Source organism: Punica granatum, chromosome 6 (genome assembly GCF_007655135.1).
Source record: "Punica granatum isolate Tunisia-2019 chromosome 6, ASM765513v2, whole genome shotgun sequence".
Taxonomy (NCBI): domain Eukaryota; kingdom Viridiplantae; phylum Streptophyta; class Magnoliopsida; order Myrtales; family Lythraceae; genus Punica; species Punica granatum.
In genome coordinates, this window is record NC_045132.1 from 28142594 (window position 1) to 28167996 (window position 25403).

The 25403-nt window shown below is 37.0% G+C and overlaps 2 protein-coding genes and 2 long non-coding RNA genes across 7 annotated transcripts; 2 read left to right on the forward strand and 2 right to left on the reverse strand.

Annotated features, from left to right (window-relative positions):
* Positions 1 to 14332: 14332 nt before the first annotated feature.
* Positions 14333 to 19110, forward strand: LOC116210786 (asparagine synthetase [glutamine-hydrolyzing] 1). The gene is made up of 13 exons (XM_031544839.1): positions 14333 to 14739; positions 15675 to 15813; positions 15997 to 16092; positions 16253 to 16394; positions 16515 to 16705; positions 16828 to 16989; positions 17145 to 17225; positions 17321 to 17542; positions 17671 to 17805; positions 17905 to 17985; positions 18091 to 18177; positions 18276 to 18383; positions 18509 to 19110. Exons 1-13 carry the CDS (start codon positions 14660 to 14662, stop codon positions 18758 to 18760), a joined length of 1776 nt encoding a protein of 591 aa, XP_031400699.1. The 5' UTR covers positions 14333 to 14659; the 3' UTR covers positions 18761 to 19110.
* A 218-nt stretch (positions 19111 to 19328) lies between these two features.
* On the reverse strand, positions 19329 to 24579 carry LOC116210787 (protein PMR5-like). 4 transcript variants are annotated; one of them, XM_031544843.1, is made up of 5 exons: positions 23812 to 24579; positions 23428 to 23530; positions 22694 to 22887; positions 22340 to 22498; positions 19329 to 19901 (listed from the first exon to the last, which is right to left on the reverse strand). In XM_031544843.1, exons 1-5 carry the CDS (start codon positions 24186 to 24188, stop codon positions 19568 to 19570), a joined length of 1167 nt encoding a protein of 388 aa, XP_031400703.1. In that variant the 5' UTR covers positions 24189 to 24579; the 3' UTR covers positions 19329 to 19567. The 4 variants fall into 4 exon arrangements, with proteins under 4 accessions (XP_031400703.1, XP_031400704.1, XP_031400700.1 ...); XM_031544844.1 differs by having other exon boundaries at positions 22694 to 22872; positions 23812 to 24576; XM_031544840.1 differs by having other exon boundaries at positions 23428 to 23602; positions 23812 to 24575.
* On the reverse strand, positions 20315 to 22220 carry LOC116210789. Its single transcript, XR_004157566.1, has 2 exons — positions 21683 to 22220; positions 20315 to 21541 (listed from the first exon to the last, which is right to left on the reverse strand). It is a non-coding gene; the product is annotated as an uncharacterized LOC116210789 (long non-coding RNA).
* On the forward strand, positions 22313 to 22966 carry LOC116210788. Its single transcript, XR_004157565.1, has 2 exons — positions 22313 to 22467; positions 22690 to 22966. It is a non-coding gene; the product is annotated as an uncharacterized LOC116210788 (long non-coding RNA).
* Positions 24580 to 25403: the final 824 nt, after the last annotated feature.

Here is a 25403-nt window from a genome sequence, read left to right on the forward strand (position 1 = left end):
AGAATGGGGTGGTATGTAAAGGTGGCGGCGGTTGGTGGAGGCAAGGGTGGAGGAGGTAATGGGAGCAGAGGCGATGGTTTTGGCGACGGCATCTCCAAAAAAAAAAAGGTGGCAATTGTAGTGGCAACAATGGCAAAGGAGGCTCGAGACTAACAAGGATATTCTTTTAGCCTTCATGAGAGTAGGAATGGAGGGACCAAATAGATAAGATCCTGCTCGTACTTTATAAATATTTTATATGTCCTAAAGTATCATGGAATAGTCATAGAAGATTTATTAAATCAAAGTGCTAACATTATATATTTTGCAGACTCCCATTTTGTTGATCTATGATGCTTTTGATTAGTTTTATCTCTCTTCTCAATCTATATATTGTGTAATACTATGAAGGGTATACCATAATACAACATTTTACTATATGAAAGCTATATTTTTCTTATCAAATGCCAATCAGATAATGCTAAAAGCAATATTGTGAAAATATCTCAATCAATTAAATTTAGAAAATTGAATAATTTAAATTTATTATTTTATTCACAAGCTTGCGCAGCGAGTAGGTTTGCACCTAGTTAAGTAGAGTTAATGACTCGAATTTACGTGGCTTAATACGCTGGGATTTAATAGGCTTAAGCACATGTTATAAAATACATAAATTCAGTTGTTCTCAGAAAACAAACCCTACAACAACAATACTAAAATAAGAATAAAAATTCTCAGTACATAAACCCATACTTAAGAATATTATTTTTTCAACTTACTATGTTTCTGTCATTAAAAATCAATGATTATACCCTTAATCCAACGGTTCTAACCCGTGTACATGTCCATCTGGTTTATTTAAAAGTTGGATCAATGAATTGAACAAATGGTTGTAATTTAATTTCATTTTCAAGCTGAAATGTAGATACATGAAACTATATTTGTATTATTTTGCCTAGATAACTTTTGAAATGTGTTTTAAAATTAAGTATCAAAGACAATTTCTTATATGCATAAGGTAAAAATTTTCACTAGCACATCATGTTTCGAGTATTGTTATATTCTCCTGATAATCAATCTAAAAATCCTTCAAATTTGAGAAAAATGGGTATAGTACAAGTGGCACACACCTTCACTTGGTAATTCAGAAATTCTAGATTCAAATCTCATGGCAAAATTACTACTGCCCCTTCGTTATATATACACTATAGAAAAATGGGACTAGCCCTACATTTTTGGCCCAACACGATGCAAAACGTCTAGAAAAATTGGTCGGAACACATCAATCCCTACGTTTTGGAAAACATTGGGATTGACCTTCTTTTAGCCGACATTTTGGAAAATGTTGGCTAATGTTAACCCTATGCCAACGTTTTTAAGCTTAGCCGACACAAAAAATAACGTCAACAAATGTTAACCCTATGCCGACGTTTGCTCAACTTTTCAAATGTCGGTCTTAGTCATGGATATTGTTAAAGTCTGATAATAGGTTACTATTTTGCTACTGGATGTTGTTAAAGTGTAAAATGGTAAGACGCAATACGTTATCGTCTTATTATACAATATGTTTTCATTGTTATTCATGGCTCTTAATAGAAAGAACACAAGATTTATCGAGAATGATACTGATGAAATAAATCTTTCGAGATCAAATTACGATGGTCTTCAAGAGTTATCGATCGACCCAAATTTACAATCACTCTTTATCAAAAGAAAGATTTACTTATGACGGTGCAATGTTTTGAAAATCATTCCAAAACAATGAATTTTGTAACATTTGTAATTATCGTTTCTATTTCATGTTTAATTGCTTGAAGATAATTACTTCACATGAATTTGGAGAGTATGAAGCTAATTAAAACTCAATCGTCGATAATGGAATTGAGTTGTAAGAGACTTGTTTCTAGATTCCGAGCCTAACTATGCCATACCTAAAGTTAAAACAAACCAAGTGACTGGTCATACTTTGATCATACAAAACAACTTTTCTATTCCTTGTGGCCTAGAATTCCTCGAAATAGAAAGAAAGACCACATATTATAAGAGATTGATTAAACAATTGAAAGTGTGTACTGTATTCATACCTTACTTAAAGCACGCAATTTGATTTACAAAAGGGACTTAAACACACAACTTGGTTTTAATTGAAAGGCTTGTGTAGTGTTCTTATGAGTCAACCCTTAATTTATGGCACTAAAACTACGCAATTTATATACATTTAAAATTAATGCTAACTAATGGAGGATGAGTATACGCGATGCACAAAGCTATCACCAGTAAATTTCGAATAGCTAACTTGACCTTGAGTGGGTCTTGATCATAGTGAGTCACGTCTCACTTTATCTTGCCCCACGATGCCCCAAACATTTAAGTCCTCGAGGGGCTTGATGTTCGTATTCAATTCGAGACAAATATTGCCCTTTGTCTCAAATTTCATCGGTCATCCCACCATGAGAGATGACTTTATTACTTGAGCATCTCTCAGGATTTGGGTCACATGTGGCCATGATGAACTTAATGGCCAAGGGAATCTAACTAATACTTGAGGTTTTATTTGAAAAACCATGTCATGTGAAAGAGCTAAAGGAAAGAGATCACATTAATACAGTGTATAATGATCTTTTATTCCCACTTATACATTCATATCTACCCAAAAAAAATAGGAAGATACAAACAAAATAATTCTTTATTATCTACCCTTTTACACTAGTAAGCGGTTTAAAAAAACACATGCAAAGGCACACAATAGAAGTATATGCGCATGATGGGCTTACGGTTTTCTACAATTGGGTGCTATCTATACGAGTAAGTTCTCGGCCCGTAGTTTCCAGTCATCCCAAAGCAGGAGTCATCAGATTTTCGAGTCAAGCGGGAGTTGTTCAGGATCGTTTTCGATGAGAACCCTCACACGGGCTTACCCGTACTAAGCCTCCCTATCTAATCCTAGTAGGATTCCTAACATCGATCCACAATCGAACGGATTATTTGGTACGTAGTGCTAAATTAAAAATGTGCTCTCAAAGGGTTAGGCAAACAATAGTCAGTGTTAGAATTTTTTAGAAACCGATGATTATGAGCCCAAGTCCTCTTCCAGATCCCTAGTGAAGTCATCAGGTTGTCGCGTGGGCGTGGGTTCTGTTAGTACACGGGGCCTAGGACACAATCGGGATTGAAGTCGCTATTACACCGTTTTATTTGGCCAGTGAGCCACCTAAAGTCACATACGAGGTTAGGATACTAACCGTCTAAGGATTTAAATTTGACTCGATCTTTCTAACAAAGAAATGAGTCTGAAGGCTTTATTACGAGATTAGAGGCCCGTAAGCCAATAACTCACCCTTTCAGTACCATCGTCGCTCCTCATAGTTCTAACATTTTTTATTCGTTAAAATCGACATATTTAATCATAGGGTCAAGTCTACACTCACAAATGTACAAGGAAATTAAAGAATGGATTATAGACACTGCATGATACACGTACTTATACAAATATACAGTTCGACTCAAAATGGGCCACATATTTGGGCCAAGAAAGAATGGAAAAGGCCATACTTTCAGGCCAATCATCCACGGGCCATACATTTAGGTTAACATTCACACAGCGAGCCGAATGGGCCAAGAAATGGGCCTAAAGTCCAAAAGAGGAAAATAAGTCTAGGGCCTTTAACCTAGAAAAATTCTAAATTAATTTCCTATTTTTACTTATTTTATTCACGTTTTTTTGATTTCATTCACATGGTCATGTTTACGTGAATTAGCCGATTAATCCCTAAAATCTATGAAAAAATGACTGTAATCCCCCAAGGTCAATTTGACCTCCAATTTGAATCCTAAGACTCAATTAATGGGTTAATCACCCTTGATCCCCGTGACATGTGTCGATATACATGATTATCCATTTTAACACAAGAAATCAAATTATTAATCCGATTAAACCAAGTGACCGGCTTTAACCCGGTATACAAAACTCCTGGTCCCAATGACCCGCCCTCGAGGTCACGAGGACCTTCCTAGGTCCTAAGACTCATAATTAAATTACTAGTTGACCCGAACACGTGAATTAGGCCAAGTATACATGAATGTTACAAGTTAACATGTCAATTTCACGATTTTGACTCGATTGGATACATGCAAATTCGGTCGACACTCACAAAGGTGATTATCCACATTAATCAAACCTAAATACACTCAATTAGACTCGAATGGACCTCGATTCCTAAGGCCGAAACACTAATTAAATCAATTTCACCTAAATTGGTATAATTACTCCTAATTATACTCTAATTAAGCGAAGTCCGATCTTAATCAAATGGATCTTAATCCGATCGGCCCTACCCCTCATTCATACATTCATGATATTCATACATCAATTGAAACACAAATTGAAAGAATTGGCCATAGTTAGGCCTTCTCACACACGAGGAATGAATAATCAATCTAATTAACACCTAATTAGGTCCAATCAACCCCGCAAAAAATTTCCAGCATGCTTAAGAAGTCAATTTTGAGCTAATTAAAGCTAATTAGACCTAATTAAGCGAGGTTTCAATTAATGGGAAGCTAACTACACAAGCATAGACCGAATCAAGTAACAAATCATCAAAATGATTCGTCTAATCCTATTTTACAAAAAAAAATCAGAATATTACAAAGTTCAATTTCATGCTAATTTCACCTAATTAAGCTAATTCAAGCATTATCACACGTAGCCAAGTTCGTAATTAGTCCGATTATACACAAGTAGAGGCAAATTACACCTAATTGACCTCAAATTGGACCTAATTACTCCCCGACCAGAATGTCAACACCAGCAATTAAGCAAGATTAAACCCAATTAGAACCTAACTAGCACATACATAGACTAATTACAGTTAATTACAACTAATTATGCACAAATTGACTCAATTAAAAACAAATCAAGCCCAATTAATCATGCAATTAGTCTTTCCCGAGTACAATCAAGATTAATTAGTCAAGTTTGATCCTAATTAAGCAAGATGTTGCTCAATTAATCCTAATTAGGCTCTAAACCACACAATTTACCACTCTAGGAATCTAATCTACACATAATTATCCTAATTAAGCACAAGTCCACCGAAATAGAAGCTAAATAGCTTGATTTCAGCCCTGGACAGAGGCTTGGAGCCTCACATTACCTTGATTCCGAGAAATTTCGGATCTTCGAGCTCAAATTTGTCGAAATCGGGGTTTAAGTTATAATTTGTCCTACTAATTAAAGGAACCTAGGCTAATTAAGGGATTTGGGCTAGTAATTTGACAGTACTTCAATACATGAAGTTAGCCAAAAGTTCTTAATCTGAAAAATGACCATCTATTTATAGAGAAAGAGGGCTCGGGAATCGTTTTGCAATTTTCGAAGCTACAAGGACGAAAATGAAAGATTTTTAAATTTCGGTGGTTCAGAGGGTGCCAGTTGTCCGAACCCGTCCGTTAGGGGCATCTGGCCCGCGGACGCGATTATGAACCGTGCTGCGAGGCTACTTACCTCGCCTCCTGACAGGGACGCGGGGGGAAACCGCGCCTCAATCATAAAATTCCACCTCAGTGGGAATTCACTTAAACCAGTTAAAAAGAACTAGTTTGGTCGGACAAAAGTGATATATTTGCCCTCAAACTTTCAAAAATATTTCATTTAGCGATATTCTTGCTACCTGAGAATATTGCTTTCTCCGTCTCGAACATTTTCTCTGTTGAATAAATTATGAGAATTAAAAGGTTTTAATCAGAGAAAATTAATGTGCCCTTTTTACTGAAAATACGAGCAATTGGGGTTTAAAAATAAGGTCTCCGGAGAGATAGTGTCATGTTTCAAAACTCATTTTACACGCGTGTCCTCGGATAAGGAAATGTTGTCAATTAACTCGTATTGTTTTGAAAAATAGACACTGATAACTAAAGTTAAATACTTAGCACTCGAGAACTTATCTGTTTATTCTTGAAAGTTCGTCTTCTATTGTGTAATCCCAGCATGCTTTTGTCTGCTCTTTGGTTCGATGTGCTTTCCAAATGGTAGATCTAATCTTAACCGGAACGAGGTGCTTACACCGATAACACGCGATATGAATGAAACTGGCGGTTTTATGAAATGTCATTATAAGACCACACTCATATCCTTTGTGTGCAAAGGTCAAATTTCGTAATCTAATTACCGGTATGAATGAGAATAGCATACAAGCAATTTATTTTTCTAATTACTGCAAAAAGTTGAAAATACCAAAAAAGAGAAAGTAACACGTGATCTTGCGAGGCGTCACTATAGATAAGATGAGAGATTATTGGGTGATCATATCTCGCCACATGACATGAGGAAGAACCAATTAAATTACAATAAACTAAATAATAAGTGTTAATCACTCGATTAATTGCGGTAAGTCTTCTTAATTGATGTAATCTTATTGGTTCTTCCTCACCATATCATTATGAGGTATGATCATTTAAAATTTTCTCAGATAAGATAGACAGATAAATATAGATAGATAGAATCCACCAGGAAGAAATTTTAGTTCTCAAATGTCAACATTTAACTTACGTAAAATAAATGCATATAAATAAGAGGGTGAAAACGCGTATTCGTACGGAAGCGACTTCTCTTTCAACCATATGTATACTATTAATTTTTGCAATATCCAAAGAGATCTATCTATCTATCCGTGTGGGGGTGAATCCATATTTTTTTATTTCCATAATTGCCCTTGCCCGCTCGGGTCCTCTGGCGCTCTCTTTTGGTCTTTTCTCTCGCATAAATTCCTTACTCTGTTCTCATAATATAAGTGGCAGCTTACTTGAAGCCCAGCTTGGTGAGAGACACCATTATTCTTGCATAAAATTGAAGAATCAATGTGGATTCCGAAAAGTTAATTCCTCGCTCTAGTCTCACCCTATGTTAAGTGAAGTGGTCGCTTAATGGCAACCGCAGATTGAATTGAATTGTCTTTCTGTATATATGTGTCCTCGTGGCTCTTTGATAATATAGATAAGTTCCTTTCATTTTTTTTTTGAAGTTATTGTGCTAATTAATTAATTATTGGAGTTGTGTAGAATTATATGTTGAAAACTTAATTAATTGTATTAGTTAGCTTGAAGAAGCTGATTTTGGGAGTCTATAAATGGATGTATTGCGAGACTTTCAATCAATGAAGAAAAAGCATTATTTCAGGGAGTTAGGCAACTCCTCCCTCAATTGTCCTTTGACTTTATTTCTTCCGCATCGCCTTGTCTTTGTCTCGCTCTCAGTTGTACAAGGGGTTCACCATTTGACTTTTCCAACTTCAATGCCATTAATTAATAGAATTATTACGTCCAATATCCATGATATTATCCATTCTTCAAATCTATTTCATAATTTAAAAAATTATCCACAAAGATCTATAATTTACATCTGGTTCCAAATTTATCCTGACGTTAATTTCCCTCTCAACAATTAATAGTGTTGCTGATAACGTAAGTGAATCCATTCTTGCCACCGTGTCTCTTTACCCATAATAAATTTGAGAAAAAAACCATATGATAAATTTGAGAAAAAATTAAAACCAAATGATAGGTTTGGAGCTCACTTATTTTTCATTAACTGACAAATTAACGGTATGATGGATTTAGAACAAGACGTAAATCCTAGAAATATTCATAATATCTTCCAGGAATATTCAATTTTTCAAATATTCAAAAGATACAACAAAATCCCTAAAAAATAGGAAATATATCGCCCCTTCCTCTTTCCGACTGATCTCGTCGCCGCCTACCGAGTCTTTGATTCTTCAAGGCTTTTGGACCTAATGCCAGACATCTCCAACATTTTCATATAACATTTCCTTTTGAAAAATAATGTAATTTTAGAGAGGATAATAATTTAATGTCATTGAATACGTAAAATGATACTCACTTCACTTTTATAGGATATGAGATATTTAAATTATGTAGATAGCTAAAACAAGTAATATTGAAATTCTTTTGGAGAATATTAAAAACAATCATAAAACACTTTCTTATTTGGAAACAACAAGTTATGGATTCGATTCCTACTAGTGGGATTTTTGGTTTCTTTTTGTTTGACTTTTCATTTTACAGAATTAAGCATGGGGTCTTCTTAGTAATAGAAAAAAAGAAGGGACAAAAACAAAAAAAAAATCAAAATTTGTGGGCAAACCATAAAATTGGGAAAGAGAAGGGCAACATGAAGAAAAAATGATAGGAGGGCATGTGTCATAATGTGCTTGCCATGGACCTACATCAAAGTATAACTATAAAATATAAATAATTAATAATAATTTTAAAAAGAAAAAATTTACTATAAAATATGAGACAATTGATAATAATATGAAAGAGGCAAAATTTCAAACAATTGATAATAATATGAAAGAGGCAAAATTTTAATTGCTTGATAAGTGTCCACAGTAAACAAGAGTTTTAGTTATATTAAAGATACAAATATATACATACATACAGATGGGCATATTACTATACAGATTGAGATAGGAATTTTATTAAAAGTTTTTCAAGAAAAATCAAGGGCTATATACTTATACGTCTTAAGTAAAGTATCAGGTTCTATTCTTGTAAATAGAGAAAATTTATTATTGGAAGCAATGTATTCCCTTACTTTGACGACTCAACTTGAACTTAATTGATAGAGATTCGGATTTTCGAAAATCACGCGTACGAAAAAAAAGCTATATATACAAATATATATTGTATATAAGGTATTAGTGTTCTTTTAGTTTTCCTAACCGGATATAAATGATATGATAGATAATCTATTGCTATAATAAAAAGAAAGGCACCCTCTTTTTTAGATTAATGAAAATACAAAAAATAACTAATATAAAATTACTCAATTATTCAGTTAGAAAGTAATCAATCAATCAGGTGATATAAGAATCTATGTGGATTTCCAGAAAAATTAATTATTTCCTGAATTCACAGGATTTCCATATTTAATCATGACAATCAATATTTTCACTTTCATATTTCCACTCAAATGGTAATGTAAATTACTATTAGGGGCAAGAGTATAGATTTTTACCTTAGTAAAAATGTGCATTACTAGTAATTTAATTACTGAAAATCTACCAAATGCCTCCTTAGAAAAACTAACTTTAGATATTTTCATTACATAAAATATCCTCTCTTATTTTATTTCTATATATTTCTCCCACTTCCCACAATTCTCTCCTTCCATTTCTTTCACACGTCTCCCCGATAAATGTTTCTTTTCTCTCTCATCTCTTTCATAACTTAAACACCACACCTGCAAAATCACTTTTTCTTTATTTTCCTTCTCTTAGTATTATTTGCAACGAAAGTGACATAATAAAATTGTATAAATCAGTAAGATCTCGACTCCCTGTGTAATTATCTTACTTTAGGTTTTAATTTTATAAATAACAAAAAAAATTGCATTCCTTTTTTTTTTGTTAGAAAGATTATGCATTTAAATATGTATTGACGTAGAAAAATTGCAAATATATCATAGAATTACTTAAAAATTGCTTTATTGGATTGGCGTGTTGTGCGAGTGTGCCAATTAATAACTGTGAAATGGAAAACACTTAATGCAACATGCCATATAGGTGGCTACAATCTTCAATCTTGAATTATTTTTCGCGTATCGTGCTTTAGTCTAATAATAACAAGGAGCTAAGGCGACGCCCGGAGCTGGAGTTGCGGGATGGCGATACATGGTTGGGAGCTAATTCCCTTGAGCAAAGAAGATGCAGGTGGCTACCTAATTGCTTCTATATGTCATTTGCCCAGACATCAATGATGTGTTTGGTTTTAGAGTTAAGTAGAATCGAGTTTTGATTTTAATTGGGTTGTAATGATTGTGTTGTTGAATTATGAGAAAAAAATGTGAAAAAGTAAAGTTGAGAGAATTTAGTATTAAAAATTGAATTGAATGATTAAAAAAATTGAAGAAAAAGGAAAAAGTAGTAATTGTATTGTTGACTCTTGTTGTGTAGTAAATAGCTTTAAAGTTAGAGTTAAAATTTTAAAAACCAACCATAAAACCAAACGGGTCACAAATTTCAGTTCAATTATTGTGGCCACTGGCCAGGACTTTTTGCAACATCCCATTATATTTGACGGATATACATACAAGTAGTAGAATAATCTAAATTTCCTTCACACATATAAATATACTAGCGTGATGGACTGTGTGTAGCATGGTCATTAATGATATTATGAAATTTTTTTGTTGTGACATTTAAGCTAATATAGGATAGTTAATGGGAACAAATTATATGAGATTAATCATTTTTTAGTTAATAGGATAATTAATGTTCTATAGTCGGTGAAAATTATATTGAAACAATTAATAAAGTCAGTAATCTTTCTCCTCAAATAATGTCAGAGTTAACATGTTCTTGGTAAATAGCAAAAACAACACATTTTGTAATTTATGAAAAATAATTTGAAATTTATACATGCTTAACTTTTAACTAAGTAAATGTGATAACATCAATTAAAATTTATTGTTTTTCCATTAAAATATATAGAAAAAATGTAAGTACGGGTATGATAAAATCCTTAGGTACCCATACTACCATAAATCCTATAGGACTATGTCATAATAGATCTGAACATTTGTCCCGGAAGGGTAGAATGAGATACTTAGTACACGAGAAAATCACTTGCTTGATCAAGTATGCTACCAATCAATTTTACAACGAAATTTATAAAAATTAGTTTGTTGTAAAACTTATAGAAAAATAAACATGCATATTAATATTATTTACTTCATCGTTAAGTAAACGTATATATTTGATGCGAACCTCGACGAACTTGCCGCGAGACCCAACAACAATAGCACGAGATCAAACCCGGGATCGTCCAATGAAGGTTTCAAGGATAGAGAATATTGACCCGCTGACTATAAAGAGCCAGAAACCAATATTATAATATGGAATATTGACCCGCTAGCTATAAGGAGCTAGAAACCAATATTATAAATGTCAGGAATCACAAGTCATCACACTTGCAATATCGTCGAAGTTGCTGCAGAACAGCTCAGAGAAAACCTCTCTCACAAAGTTGAATGAAAACTTATCTAAATGATGCGGACCTCACGAAGGATTATGAAACCCGACGACCAACTTGAATCGATTCCCAGATCGCCAAACACAGATTTAGTTAAAGAGGATTATTGACCCGTTGTTTATAGAGAAACAAGAACCAACAATATCAAGACAAGGATTATTGACCAGTTATTTATGAAGAAACAAGAACCAATAATATCAAAGTGTACCGAACAATCACAAGCCGTCACACTTGTTTGTCCGAAAGAGTTCAATGAAGAACAAAGGAAAAAATCTCACCGAAATACCATAATAGTCTCCTTGCATTGGGAACTTGCACATGCTGCCTGGGTTGCTCCCTCTGCATTTGATCAATTCGTTGATCTTGCCGGTCCATTCTAACACGGAAATCTCCAAAAATAACTTCCAATCTCTCGAATTGTTGCTGCATGGCTTTCAAAGTAAAAGCAACATCTTGCTGGCCGACATTACTTCCATCCCCGATTGTAGATTCATTGCCTTTTCCCGCGAAACTCATGTTTGCACTATGAAAAGAAAATTGGTGTTAGGACCTCACAACCACTCGCTCACGTGTTTGCCCTCAAATTATCGTCACTCAACACTCGTGTTTCGCTCGGTTCAATGGCTTTTTTCCTCTGATACGCTCACCACTCTTGCCTCTTTCCACTCTAATTTCCTCCTCAAAGTTCTTTAAAGAACTCAGCAACTCACAAATCAAAGGTAACTAGCTCATAATAATTCAAAACAACAATTAATATATTAGCCCCAACTTGGACACAAACTAACAGGGAAATAAATGGTTAAAGGAAAGTTAACCAATGAAAGATTTTAGGAATGAAGAAAGGAATATCAGAGTAATATATGGATGGAAAGATATGGAGGATGATATAGGGAAGGGAATATGGAAGATCAGGTATTGGGTAATTATGGGAGCAAAATCAACGCGGATCAACAAGGTAAATAACAACTTTAGAATGATCTGATGCAAAGAATCCAGATCAAATTGACATCGACGGCTTCTTTCTTTTCTTTCTATCTTTTTTTTGTTTTTTTCAGCTCTATTTTTTTGGCCGAATTTTTTTTTGCGCTCCTTTTTTTTTTGCTCTCCTTTTTTTTTTGCTACTAATCAATCCAGAACGAACAAGCTAGATGGAATGAAATTCAACGAATTGAAACGTAAAGGATAGGATAAACCTGATTTGGAGCCTGATGCTCTGATACCAAAATGATGCGAACCTCGACGAACCTGCCGCGAGACCCAACAACAATAGAATGAGATCAAACCCGGGATCATCCAATGAAGGTTTCAAGGATAGAGAATATTGACTCGCTGGCTATGTCGAGGTTCGCATCAATATTAATATACTATTTTATAATATTATTGTTTACTTCAACGTTAAACAATGTATTTATCATCATTAGGAATTTATTTGTCTAATAATAATATGAACGCACTTATTGTTTTTGTTCGTTTATTTATTGAAAGTATAATAAAATATATTATAAGTAAAATAAGTTTATTAAAAATATAATAAAAATAAACGAAAACGAATCACAATCGCGAGAATACGAAATTTCAATATTACTCTCCCCAGCATATTCCAAAAACAACCAAAGTAAACGTATATATAATATATTATTATAATCTTATTATTTACTTCAACGTTAAACAACACATTTATTATTGTATTACTTTATAATTTTATTATTTACTTTTTTGTTAAGATTTTATTTGTCTAATATGACGAAATAGTAATGTTAATGCACTTATTGTTTTTGTTCGTTTATTCCATGAATATCGAATAAAATATATTATAGGTAAAATGAATTTATTAAAAATATAATAAAAATAAACGAAAACAAATCACAATCCCGAGAATATGAAATTCGATTCGTACTCTTCCTAATGTATTCCAAAAACAACCAAGTCTTATATATATATATATATATATATATGTGATATATATAATATGGAAATCATATATATACACACACATATATTTAGCATGCATAATTAACTCGTTTTTTATGAATATTTAACTCAATTGAATAGGCGCATGGACCTACGCACGCATTATAATAATAATAATATGCATTAATTAGGCATGCGGTTCTTTAAATAACGTTTATTTAAGTGCACATTTCATTTCACGCATTGGGCAGATCATTCATATCATATGCACATACCAATATTCACACAACATGCTCGAATATGTCAATGTTCCACGTGCACAACTACTTTTTCTTTTTTAATAGTAAAGGATATTATTGTGGATGGGATAATAACGACACGATGTAAAATAAATGAATAATTGGGAGTTGTCTTTCTACTCGTCCCCTCCCGTCAGAACTGCATGTTTGACACGCGGAATATATTGTTGAATTGAATTTTGCAGCAAAGCCAGTAAGTTGCAAAATTTTTTCATTCGTTTCTTTCTGTCTTTCTTGTCTTTCTTTTATTTTTGACCGGACAAAGAAGAAATGCTGACGCAGCAATCCGATTGAGGATAGGATAGGATAGGACTGATGGACTCTTTTTTTTGTTGTTGGTTCAAATATGTGACTGGACTGGATAAACCTCACCTCACCGTATATAATTAATTAATGTAATTTAATTCTGGAAAAAATTTCCTTTTCTTTCTCCCCTAACGCAACCACCAAATATGGGTAGACGCGTGGCACGCAGGGAGGAATAATTGTAGTAGGGAGTCAGGGACCGGAGCGGGGGAGAGATGAGACGACAGCCGAGCGGAGAGGAACGCTTCATTGCAATTGCAATTGCAGCTTGAGGCCGGTGCAATGCAAAGAGAGAATGAAATTAGCCCGAAGTAAATGATTCTGGATATGGATGGAATTGAATTGAATTGATGGATAGAGGAGGAGGAGGAGGAGGAGGAGGAGGGAAAGGCATGAATAGAGAGAGAGCCTTAAATATCGTTATTCAGTCATTGTGAATTAGTAATAACTCATTAAAATATTTAGAAGTGCGAATCATTGGACGAGTTAAGAATCAATTTATTCACTTTTAAATATTTTAATTGGGTTATGTGTTTAAAGTAGATGGATCCAATATTTGATCGAGAGACGGGGCGAAACCGAAACGTATCTGGTCAAATAAATAAATTGTTGAGGTGGCCGGAAGAGAGAGAGAGAAAGAGAGAGAGAGAGAGAGAGAGAGAGAAAAGATGGGGGGAAGGTCAGCAGTTAGATAATTCCTCTCCTGATTTCATGGGATCGGGAATGGGATTGAGATTGGAATTGGAATAGGAATAGGAATTGGGGGTGGGGTTGGGGTTGGCTGCTCCTCTTTAACTCTTCTTCTTCTGCTTCTTATTATTATTATTATTATTCTTATTGTTATTATGCAACCAACTGCAAACTGAAAACTGCACCCTGCAACTATAAAAATGGCATCAGGACGCGGCGTCCAAACACCATCCTCTCATCCTCTCTGATCAGTCTCACTCCTACTTCCAAAAATCTCTCTCTCTCAGTTCCTTCCTCCTCCATTTCTCCTTCTCCCTACTAGCATAGCTCTTTATTATTAGCACCCAAATTATTATAAACAAATAAAAACTCCTCTACATACACTTTTTAGCTTTTCTTCCTGCCAATTGATCAGCACAATGTGTGGAATACTTGCTGTTCTTGGCTGCTCCGATGATTCTCAGGCCAAAAGGGTCCGCGTGCTCGAGCTCTCCCGCAGGCAATTCCCTTATCATCGTCTTCATCTACATCACCCTCTTTTTTTTTCTTTTTCTTTTTCTTTTTTTCTTTCTTTTGACGACCAAACTTTATGTTCAGTTCCTATATATGAACGAATGAATAATTCATTCATTCCACCCCACCCCCTTCTCATCATTTCATCCCGTATTTTTGCTTCGTGCATGCATGGAATCAATTAATGGGCATTTCGTTTCTGATATATAATATTCATATGAATGAAGTTTGCGTTGCCTTGCGGTATACAAATATATATATATATATATATATCCCATCCCAAACCATTGCATCCTGCAGAATGATAATGAAACACTTTAAAATATATTCAGTCTTTTTACTGCACTCTACTAGTATATTAATATTATATAGTATATGTGTGTGTGTATATATATATATTGAAAAGAAAGCGGTGTTCCAGTGAGCAGAGCACACCAGACCTAATATGGTCGTTAAAAGTAAAAGCTGACATCTCCCTCCCCAAGAGTCCAAGACATTACCGCAATGGACAGTCCATTTCTTTTTCTTCTTCTGTTCCATAATTGACCCCATCTGAATGATTTTAATTATATAATTAAGCTTTTAATTGTTGGATGACATCACGATGGTGCCCTTAATTTACAATTACAGCCTTGCTTAATAAGTAACCAAGTGGATCGAGTCAGTAGTTTTAGTTTCATCTTGAAACAGAGAAAGAAGGAAAGAAGCGATACTCTTATTTATCATTAATTATTAGAAGTATTTTCATGAAAGAATTAATTATATATATAATGATAAATATGAACTTATATTATGTAAATGCGTTTTTTCCCTGAAAAGAAAGAGAGAGCGAAAGATTTCTGTCATGGACATGGACATGGACATGGACCTGGATATGAACCTGTTGCTAACTTTTGACTAATTTATTATTCATTCCAATAGATTGAGGCACCGGGGCCCCGATTGGAGCAGAATCTATCAGCATGGAGACTTCTTTCTGGCTCACGAGCGGCTCGCGGTTATTGATCCTGCTTCCGGTGATCAACCACTTTTTAATGAAGACCAGTCCATTGTGGTCACGGTTTGTATCCATCCAGCTAGCTAGCTTGTTGAACTGATCAAAATTAGTAATTCATTTTTCACATTAATTATCATCTCATTTCCACAGTAAAAACAAATTAATATTGTCAATTGTGTTCTGTTGCTATCCTAGCTAGCTAGCTAGATAGCTAATTAAGGTACCTCTGTCTCCCCTTTGATCTAGGTGAATGGAGAAATCTACAACCATGAAGAACTCAGGAAGCGTTTGCCAAATCACAAGTTTCGGACCGGCAGTGACTGTGATGTTGTTGCCCATCTGGTGAAACCCACCCCCTCTTCCCCCGCCATATCCTTTTATTAGTTTAGTTTAATTAATACTACTATTTCCTTGTCTTATTTTCCCCAGTCGTTGAACGAATATATGGAAATGAATATACGACATGACCCTGAGAGTTTATAAAAATGTTCCTTTTGAACAGTACGAAGAGTATGGAGAGAGCTTCGTAGACATGCTAGATGGAATGTTCTCTCTTGTGCTGTTGGATACCCGGGATAACAGCTTCATTGTTGCTCGTGATGCTATTGGTATTACCTCCCTCTATATTGGCTGGGGTCTCGATGGTAAGTGCCATCGTCCTAATTAAAGTTCAACCGAAAACCTCTCTGTCCTCCTGCTAGCTATTTTCTTCTGCAAGTATAAAACTCAGTAGTCCGACAATCCCCATTTCCATATTTCTTCAGGTTCCATTTGGATATCATCAGAGCTGAAAGGCCTGAATGATGATTGTGAGCATTTCGAGTGTTTCCCCCCTGGTCACTTGTATTCCAGCAAAGAAGGGGTTCTTCGGAGATGGTATAACCCCCCTTGGTTCTCCGAGGCTGTCCCCTCGACTCCATATGACCCGCTTCTTCTGAGACGGGCTCTTGAAAATGTAGGATTGTAATAATTTCCCTTAATTATTTCCTTTGAAGCAGAAATTAATTGGTCTGATCATCTTATGTTATTGTTAGCTAGAGACCTGACTTACACGCTGAGCTATATTGAGTAATGCAGGCTGTTATCAAAAGGCTAATGACTGATGTCCCATTTGGAGTTCTGCTCTCCGGAGGGCTTGATTCATCCTTGGTTGCTGCAATCACAGCACGCCATTTGGGTGGAACGAAAGCCGCTAGGCAGTGGGGAGCTCAGCTCCATTCCTTCTGTGTCGGCCTTGAGGTCGGTTCCAACTTAAATAAATAAATCATAACCATATATAATAAAACTAATTAATGCAAAGCAGAGCTTGAAGGGTGATTTTCTTTTTTGTAAAAAAAAAATAAAAAATAAAAAATTTCTGTTTTTCAAACAGTAGTTACTTCTCCACTGAGCAGGGTTCACCAGATCTAAAGGCTGCAAGAGAAGTTGCTGCTTATCTTGGCACTGTTCATCATGAGTTCCATTTCACCGTTCAGGTAACGAGCCTGCCTTCCTTTTTGTCGTAAGTAGGCGTCCATCCTTCTCAGACCTTTTTGAACTCATTAAACGCTAATTCGTGAGTATGAGACAGGACGGGATAGATGCCATTGAGGATGTCATTTACCACATCGAAACTTACGATGTCACCACCATCAGAGCAAGCACCCCTATGTTTCTTATGTCAAGGAAGATCAAGTCACTCGGTGTGAAGATGGTCATATCTGGTGAAGGATCTGATGAGGTTTTTGGTGGGTATTTGTACTTCCACAAAGCACCCAACAAGGAAGAGTTTCATCGGGAAACCTGCCGTAAGGTATGCATATTAATATGTGTGGATGAGGATATAATCCATCAATGTGGCGTGGGGGGTGTTGAGCTCAGGAAGACTGGTACTCCACCACCCCCTTTCTTTGTTTCTTTCCCCATTTTTATTTTTGGCAGATAAAAGCCCTCCACCAGTATGACTGTCTCAGAGCTAACAAAGCAACATCGGCATGGGGTCTGGAGGCTCGAGTACCCTTTCTAGACAAAGAATTTATCAATGTTGCTATGGCTATTGATCCCGAGTGGAAAATGGTACGCGGACAAAATTTGTTTATGTCGGTCTGCTTGTTTTCCTTGATTTTGCCGGGGAACAGCTATTTACCACGAAGCATATATATATATATCTGACAGATCAAACCGGAACAAGGCCGCATTGAGAAATGGGTTCTGAGGCGAGCCTTTGATGACGAGGAGCGTCCATACCTGCCAAAGGTCTGCAAGAGAAAAATGTTGATGGACTTCTCTGTGCAAGAGATCTATGTTTTGGGCATGCTAACTGCTTAATCTAACAAGCCTTGCTTGGATTGTTACTTGCAGCACATCCTGTATCGGCAAAAGGAACAATTTAGTGATGGAGTTGGCTACAGCTGGATTGATGGCCTCAAAGAACATGCTGCGCAGAATGTATCACAAACAAACTTCTTCGTTGATATCGCCTCTCTCAGCCTTCTCATTCATACCCTTGTTGATTGAGTTTATTGCTTCAATTTTTGTTCCTGCAGGTGACGGACAGAATGATGCAAAATGCGGCACACATCTTCCCGCACAACACTCCCACATCAAAGGAAGCATACTACTATAGGATGATCTTCGAGAGGCTCTTCCCTCAGGTAATCTTCCTTGTAACCTCTTTCGCTCATAATATATAATACTGGCTTAGTTACAGTAGACTAGGGATTTATTCTGATCTCAACTCACCCTCTCGGTCTTTTTTTTAATTTGTGTGGTCAATCAGAACTCTGCGAGGCTGACTGTGCCAGGAGGAGCAAGTGTTGCCTGCAGCACTGCAAAAGCTATAGAGTGGGATGCCTCATGGTCTGGCAATCTTGACCCGTCAGGGAGGGCTGCGCTCGGGGTCCACCTCTCTGCATATGGCCAGCAGCATGTTCCTTCTGTGAGTGCCGGAATGGAGCCCCAGGAGATAATTAGAGACGACATTCCCCGAATGATGGAAGCGGGTGCTCATGGACTTGCAATCCCGAGCTAGGATTCTTACACCTTGTGTCCCTCCTTTGTATACTGCATGCCTTCAGCAGCAGGATCAGTTGGAAGTGCGTCCTCCAATCACATGTTGTGTATATACACGTACGTACATGTATGGTGTTCTTGGTATTAAGCTGGTAAATATGCTCAGCCAAATTCGTGAATAATTAAATCCCGAAGGACGGCTTGGCTAACAGTTGTAATGGGGAAGCTAGGTATCATTAAGAAATCTGGGAAAATTAAGCAGTGGCGAGAACAATATATATACATATATGTATGTTAGGTTAGCTCTCTTGACCTCTACGTTCAGTGCTTTGTGTGTGGAATCATGAGTATTTGTTCGTTTGTTGCTTTTGCCTCTTTAGTACATATACATATATATATTATCGGTTTGAATCAAATCTCCTGCAGTGTGCTAGCTACTACTATTGATGTGCCTCTGACCCTGGATCTGAACAGACCAATAATGGCGCCATTAAAGAGTGATAATGTGACGTAGATCTAAATGGCCGTTCTGTAAGAGCTAATATGTGTGTGTGTGTGTGTGAGCAACTGGGCATTAACAATGGAAATACATACAGAAATGATATGATTGCTGCGGATAGTTACAAATTGAGAACTGTATATGCTGCTGTGTTGTTCCTAATAAATCTTAATTTGTCTTTGTTGGCAAACAATAATATTAATATTGACCTATCGTAGCCGGCCATAGGGGGGGAGAAGAGTCGGGGGTGTAGTGACTTACAGTGATTCGAAGTAGGGGGAAAAAGAAAAATCGAATTTAATTTACAACAGCGAAGTGACAGATCGATCACAGCAAGACTGCAGTATAGAAGAGCTGGTTCCAGGTATCAGGCAAGCCGGGGAGGCACCAGTGGCTGCAGTCAGAAGAACGGTCAGGATTAGACCTCTGCTCCGGCGTAAGGTCTCCACTGTAGATGGAGGGGTGGCCATCCTTCCTCAGGGCCGACAACATCGTTATGTCCAGCAAGTAGGTGGGTGTCTTCATGTCCTTGATTACTGAACTAAGCACCTTCATTTGCTGAGGATATGCCCCGGGATAGGTGCTTCCACTCACCGGTACGGTCTCTCCATAACAGTTCTTGGTAGCCGTAGCAGTCGTCCCGGCGCTCCACTCGCTCGGACTATTATTAATCAATAAACAGAGAAAACAAGAGGAGTTATATATATTTAAGTTAATTATGTGATCTAACCTAATGTAATATAATTAAGGGAAACCAAAGGAATAATTAAGGATATCATGTGGCCACAGGCTCACATGCATCTATATTTATATTTACTTCCTGTTCATCTTTTCATTTAATTCATTCACTCATTCATTCATTCATATTAAAAAGGAGAAAGATTTCCTTTTTTTGCTGTTCTTTTCTTTTACCATGTGAATTAAGAAGCAGAAGAAGAAGAAGACTTGGAGAGGAATTCAGGCAAAAAAAAAAAAAAGGACGACTTGGAGAGGAGGGTAGACGAAAGTAAGTCAATAATGGCATTGCATGATAGATAGCTTTGCTTTCCCCCGACTCTACGTTTGTCCTTGTGCGGAGTATGAGATAACATATTTTATTTATTTAAGAAAAAAGAATTTAAAATAAATAAAAGCACTAAGCTAGAATAATTTTTTTCTTTTTTTTTTTGCTTGAAGGACTAAGCTTGAATAGATTGTGTCTTACGTGACCCATTCAGTGTCATTGCCTTTTTTTGTTTTGTCTTGCTCACTTTTCTCTTCTAATGGAATTCATGGCACTTTTTCTTTCCTGTTATTTTGGGGAAGGAAAAGGAATTGAGTGAACATTAGGAATGGAAAAGCAGAGCAAAGGGGAACAAAAGGAGAAAAAGAAGAGTGAAAATTAGGAGACTTATTAGAAGCCTACTGCATTAATTTATTGAGAGGAAAAGTACAAAAATTTCACTGTGGTTTGAACTTGAAATAAATTGAATTTATGGTTATTTAGGGACAAATAACACCTTATGGTTCACTTTGTGAGACATAATGGACCTCACTGTTAATTTTTTCATCACTTTTGGTCTTCAAACTTTTCTTTTTATCATTATTCCCCTTAAATTTTTAACTTATTGCAATTTGATCTTAAAATTCAAAAAAAAGGGGGAAGGGGCTTTGGGCCGCTACCACCAGGGTTGCCGACACCCACAGAGGACGCCAGATACTTCGAGGGTAGGGTCGGGGTCTCCAATTGGTGGCCTTAGCCCCTGATCGACCGGGATCTCGAGTTCAAGATCTTGATAGATTCGAGGGCAAGGTGGCCAGTTTGTGGCCCCAACCCTACCTCCATGGTCGCCGGCATCCTTTGTGGGTACATGCGACCTTACTGGTGGGGTCGAGGTCGCCGACTGACGGCCCCGGCCCCTTCTCCCTTTTTGTTTTCTGAATTTTAGGACTAAATTGAAAAGAAAAGTTGAAAGTTTGAGAGCAATAAAGGTAAAAAAAGTTTGAGGACCAAAAGTAATGAAAAAATTAAGGATGAAATCTATTATGTCTTACGAAGTGACCAATAGGGTAGTATTTATCCCTTGAAAAATCATAGGATTCAATTTGTTTTAAGTTCAAATCATAGGGTTGTTATACTTTTCCCTACATTGATAGAATAATCAAGGATCAGATCAGTGGAGGCAGGGCAGCTAGCTGGCCAATTTTACGTTGAAATTATTGAAGTAGGAACAAATACAATATATATGTATATATAGGTTTGTCATCTCAGCCAGCTCAAGTTGCTTAATTGGCCTCTCCGCATATATACCAACCTTGCAGCTGCAGGCATCCGGGCCAAAAAAAAAAAAGAATACGACAGGGACTGAAATCATTAATTGTTTTTGTGCAACAATATATAATACGAGCTAGATTAATTAATAAATTAAAAAGATATACATTCAAACATAAATAAGCCGCTACCTTGGCGCTAGCCAGCTAAGCTGGCCTTCTCATACCAGTCAGTCAGTGGTCCCACCCCATCTTACCTCACCTCACTTCAATCTCCAGCCTAAAAAATCAAGTTGTATCTATGCGGGCACATTATATAATTATTATTATCATGACATTTCATAACATTCCAAACAATATATGTGTGGGGTTGTGACCGCTAGAAAATTGAAATGCATATATGGTACGTTCATATATTTATTTACTTAAAAAATGTCAAGCCATGCACAGTACATACATCGTACTATTCAATTAAATCAATTAATTAATTAATTAATTAATTAAGGTGTATTATTATTATTATTATTATTTCAAATAAACGATGTGAGCTGGGGAGGGGTGAAGCTTGTCGGCCGACACAAGAGTCCAGTTGGCATTTAATACGAATGAGAGATTAATTTCAGCCATGGCCCCCCATGCATGGCATGGCATGCGTGAATGTGAAATTTTGTATACAATAATAATAATTAATAATAATTATATACTGGGAAGAGAGAGAGAGAGAGGGAGCTGACCCACCAGAAATTAACAGAAAAGACAGAGATCCGATGGATGGAGGTGATCATTTAGTTTATATATATATATAGAGTGAGAGAGAGAGAGAATAGAATAGAGTTAGTTTTACTTTACTTGTAATGTGTGGGGGAAATGGACTGGAAGAAGACAGAGGTTCGGGTGGGGTCGAGGTTGGAGTCGACCCAGTTGGACCATGTCCTCAACCCTCTCTCCAGCGCCACCAGCCGATCCATGTCTTCGAAGTAAGTCCCCCCCATCTCCATTACATCCCATCTGCACCACACCAGCCATAATAAGTGTGTTAAATTAATGTAATTTAGATGTTGTATTGCTGCTGCTGCTGCTATTCTAGTGATCAATTCTAAATTTATAATAATAATGCATGCATGTCTATATAATAATAATAATAATTACACATATGATGGTGACGGTGATGATCATGATGATATTATGCGGTAACCTAGCTACCCTTGAAGTGAGCCTTTGTGAGTCCACCAGTGGCCGGTGTTGAATGACAAGACATCGGCAGTCAGCCAGGACTTGGCATTCCGGGAGATATCCTCGAGCTTCAGGACCCTCTTGCCTTGCACCCCATCTACGTCCACCAAGTATGGCGCTCTGTAAAATGATATCGACACTCCGTACTCCTGCCAGCCCAGCCCCTCATCAATCATGAATTAATTGCCCCTTTTTAATTTAATTTTCAATTGAAAATAAATAAATAAGTCAAATAATTTCTTACATCATGTCTTGTTAGATGAACAATCAAGCTGCATCAGCTATAAGCGCGCGCGCGCGCGCGCACACACACATATATATATATATATATCAATATTTCAAGCTGTATGGCCTGCGTGCCATTTGTTTGGGCCTTGTGCTTCGTATTGGTTTGGCCTTTTCACCTTGTATTTCGATCCTTTGATCGATTATTGGAGGAGGATGCCGATTCAGATTGAATATATATATATATATATATATTATATAATGAATTATCTCTACAACAAACTAACAACCAAATATGCATGCGTTGCGTTGCGTTGTAGAAGGAACACAAACAAATATTAGTTAAATCAGATCACTCTGATGGAAGAACGTAACTACGATAATCAATCAAAATAATCTTTTATTATTATTATTATTATTGTTAATTTAAAGCAACAGATGATCAGGGAGTGAAAGAGTACAGAACACGCCGTACGTACCAAGAACACGAAGGTGGAGAGAGGGTCGCCGCGGAGGATCTGGGTGGGGGAGCGAGAAGGTGCAGCCGCAGATATCATGCAGATGAGAGACTCCCACTGATTCCTGCCCAGCGAGTCCCCCACAAACATCACACTCTTCCCCCTCATCCTCCTCAAGAACTCCATCCCATTGAACCTGCCCCCCCCACACATATATATAATAACATACATACATTCATCAAATTGACATATGGTTTTCATGTGTATATACACTCTAACAGCTCTATCAGTGTCCGTCTCTAGATCCTGCATGTGCAGCATCTAGTGTGTGTGTGTGTGTATATATAGATAGATCATTGACATGCATATATATATATATATATATATATATATACATGTACGTACCTCGGGAGTTCACAGTTGAGTGGCTTCCATCTGTACTTGAGGTAGTCAGAGTCGGGGCGACCATAGGCCTGGCAGTTGAATTCAGGGTCGATGATGGCTGCGCAGTCGGAGGATTGGTACATCGGGTACGTGTCATCCCGTACCCATGCTCCCTGGAACAACGCACAGCTTGACAGGTTTGCTTGGATGATGAGTCCTTTTTTTGCCTGTTTCCTACCGCTGCCGCTGTTGTGGTGCTTCCTCAGCCTCATCACATCAGCAGCTGAAGAAGGAGAAGAAGAAGCAGCAGCAGCAGCAGCAGCAGCACCGTAGAGCAGGAGGCACACAACTATTACCACCGACCCTGCTGATGCATGACAAACGCGAGGTGGAGCCATGGAGGTAGGAATTATGGAAGAACTGGTAGTGTGGTACAATACATTGCAGATGAGCTGCTGTGCAGACAGAAAGAGTGGAGTAACTAGCTAGGGGAGAGAGGGAGGGAGGGACGGCAGGAGAGAGAGAGGAGTGTGTTCTGTCTGTGTAGTGTCAATAGTGATTAAAGAGGAAAGCCTGGGCAACAATTTTACTAATTGTATATGTTCAAATAGTGCTAGTATCACTGTATCAGGAAGGAAGGAAAGAGCTGATCATAACAAATTGTGCATAAAGTTTTTGATGGACTCGTGTGTGTGTGTGCATATAAACACACACACACACGCACATGGGGATGGATGGGATCCACCACTACAGCGCAAGGCATAGAACGATGAATGTCTTGGAGCTAGCATCATAATGCAACTACCATATATATATATATATATATATAAATTCCGCGTGTGTATATATAAGTATATTTGATTATTCTTAACTAATTTCTTGCGGCATCAGATCATCAGATTCAGACTTTCAGTGCACGCGAAGGAGGAGAAGGTAGATGAGAAAGAGCTAATTATTAAGATGAGGAGGATGAGGAGGGTGAGGAGGACTGGAGGAGGAGGAGAAGGGTGTTCACGGACGCCACGGGGAGCAGAGCACAGTTTTAGTACCCGTCACCGTCAAAAGTCATATGCAGAGAAGATGTGATGGATGAGATGCATCTAAAGTAATAGGCATATATATATATATATGTATATGCAACCTTCTCTTCTCTCCAGAAAGCACCTCAACCCAACCCAACCCAACCCAACCCAACCCAAAGCATTCATAAGCAATGTGGGCCCAGCCCGAGCAGAGAGCGATGAAATACCATACAGGTATACCTTACGATACAGACTGACTTATAATAGAAGAAAGAAATAAGAAAAGTCTTCACTTCTCTGCAGTCTGCTCTACTCCTCTTCCTCTCCTCTCTCGGATATCGTAAGAAAGAAACCATTCAATTCAACAGAAAACTATTGAAACCACTCCCCTTATTAACCAATTCAATGCAATATTGCAATGCAAATGCAAAAGCCGAAGCAAAAGCAAAAGCAAAAGCGACGCAAAGCAAACAAAAAGAAGATGGAACCAGGAAAGGAAAGGCAGCTGCTCTCTCTCTCTCTCTCTCTCCGAAACAACATCTCATTATTCCAATTCAGTCACACAGTTCTTCACATCACAAAAACTATATA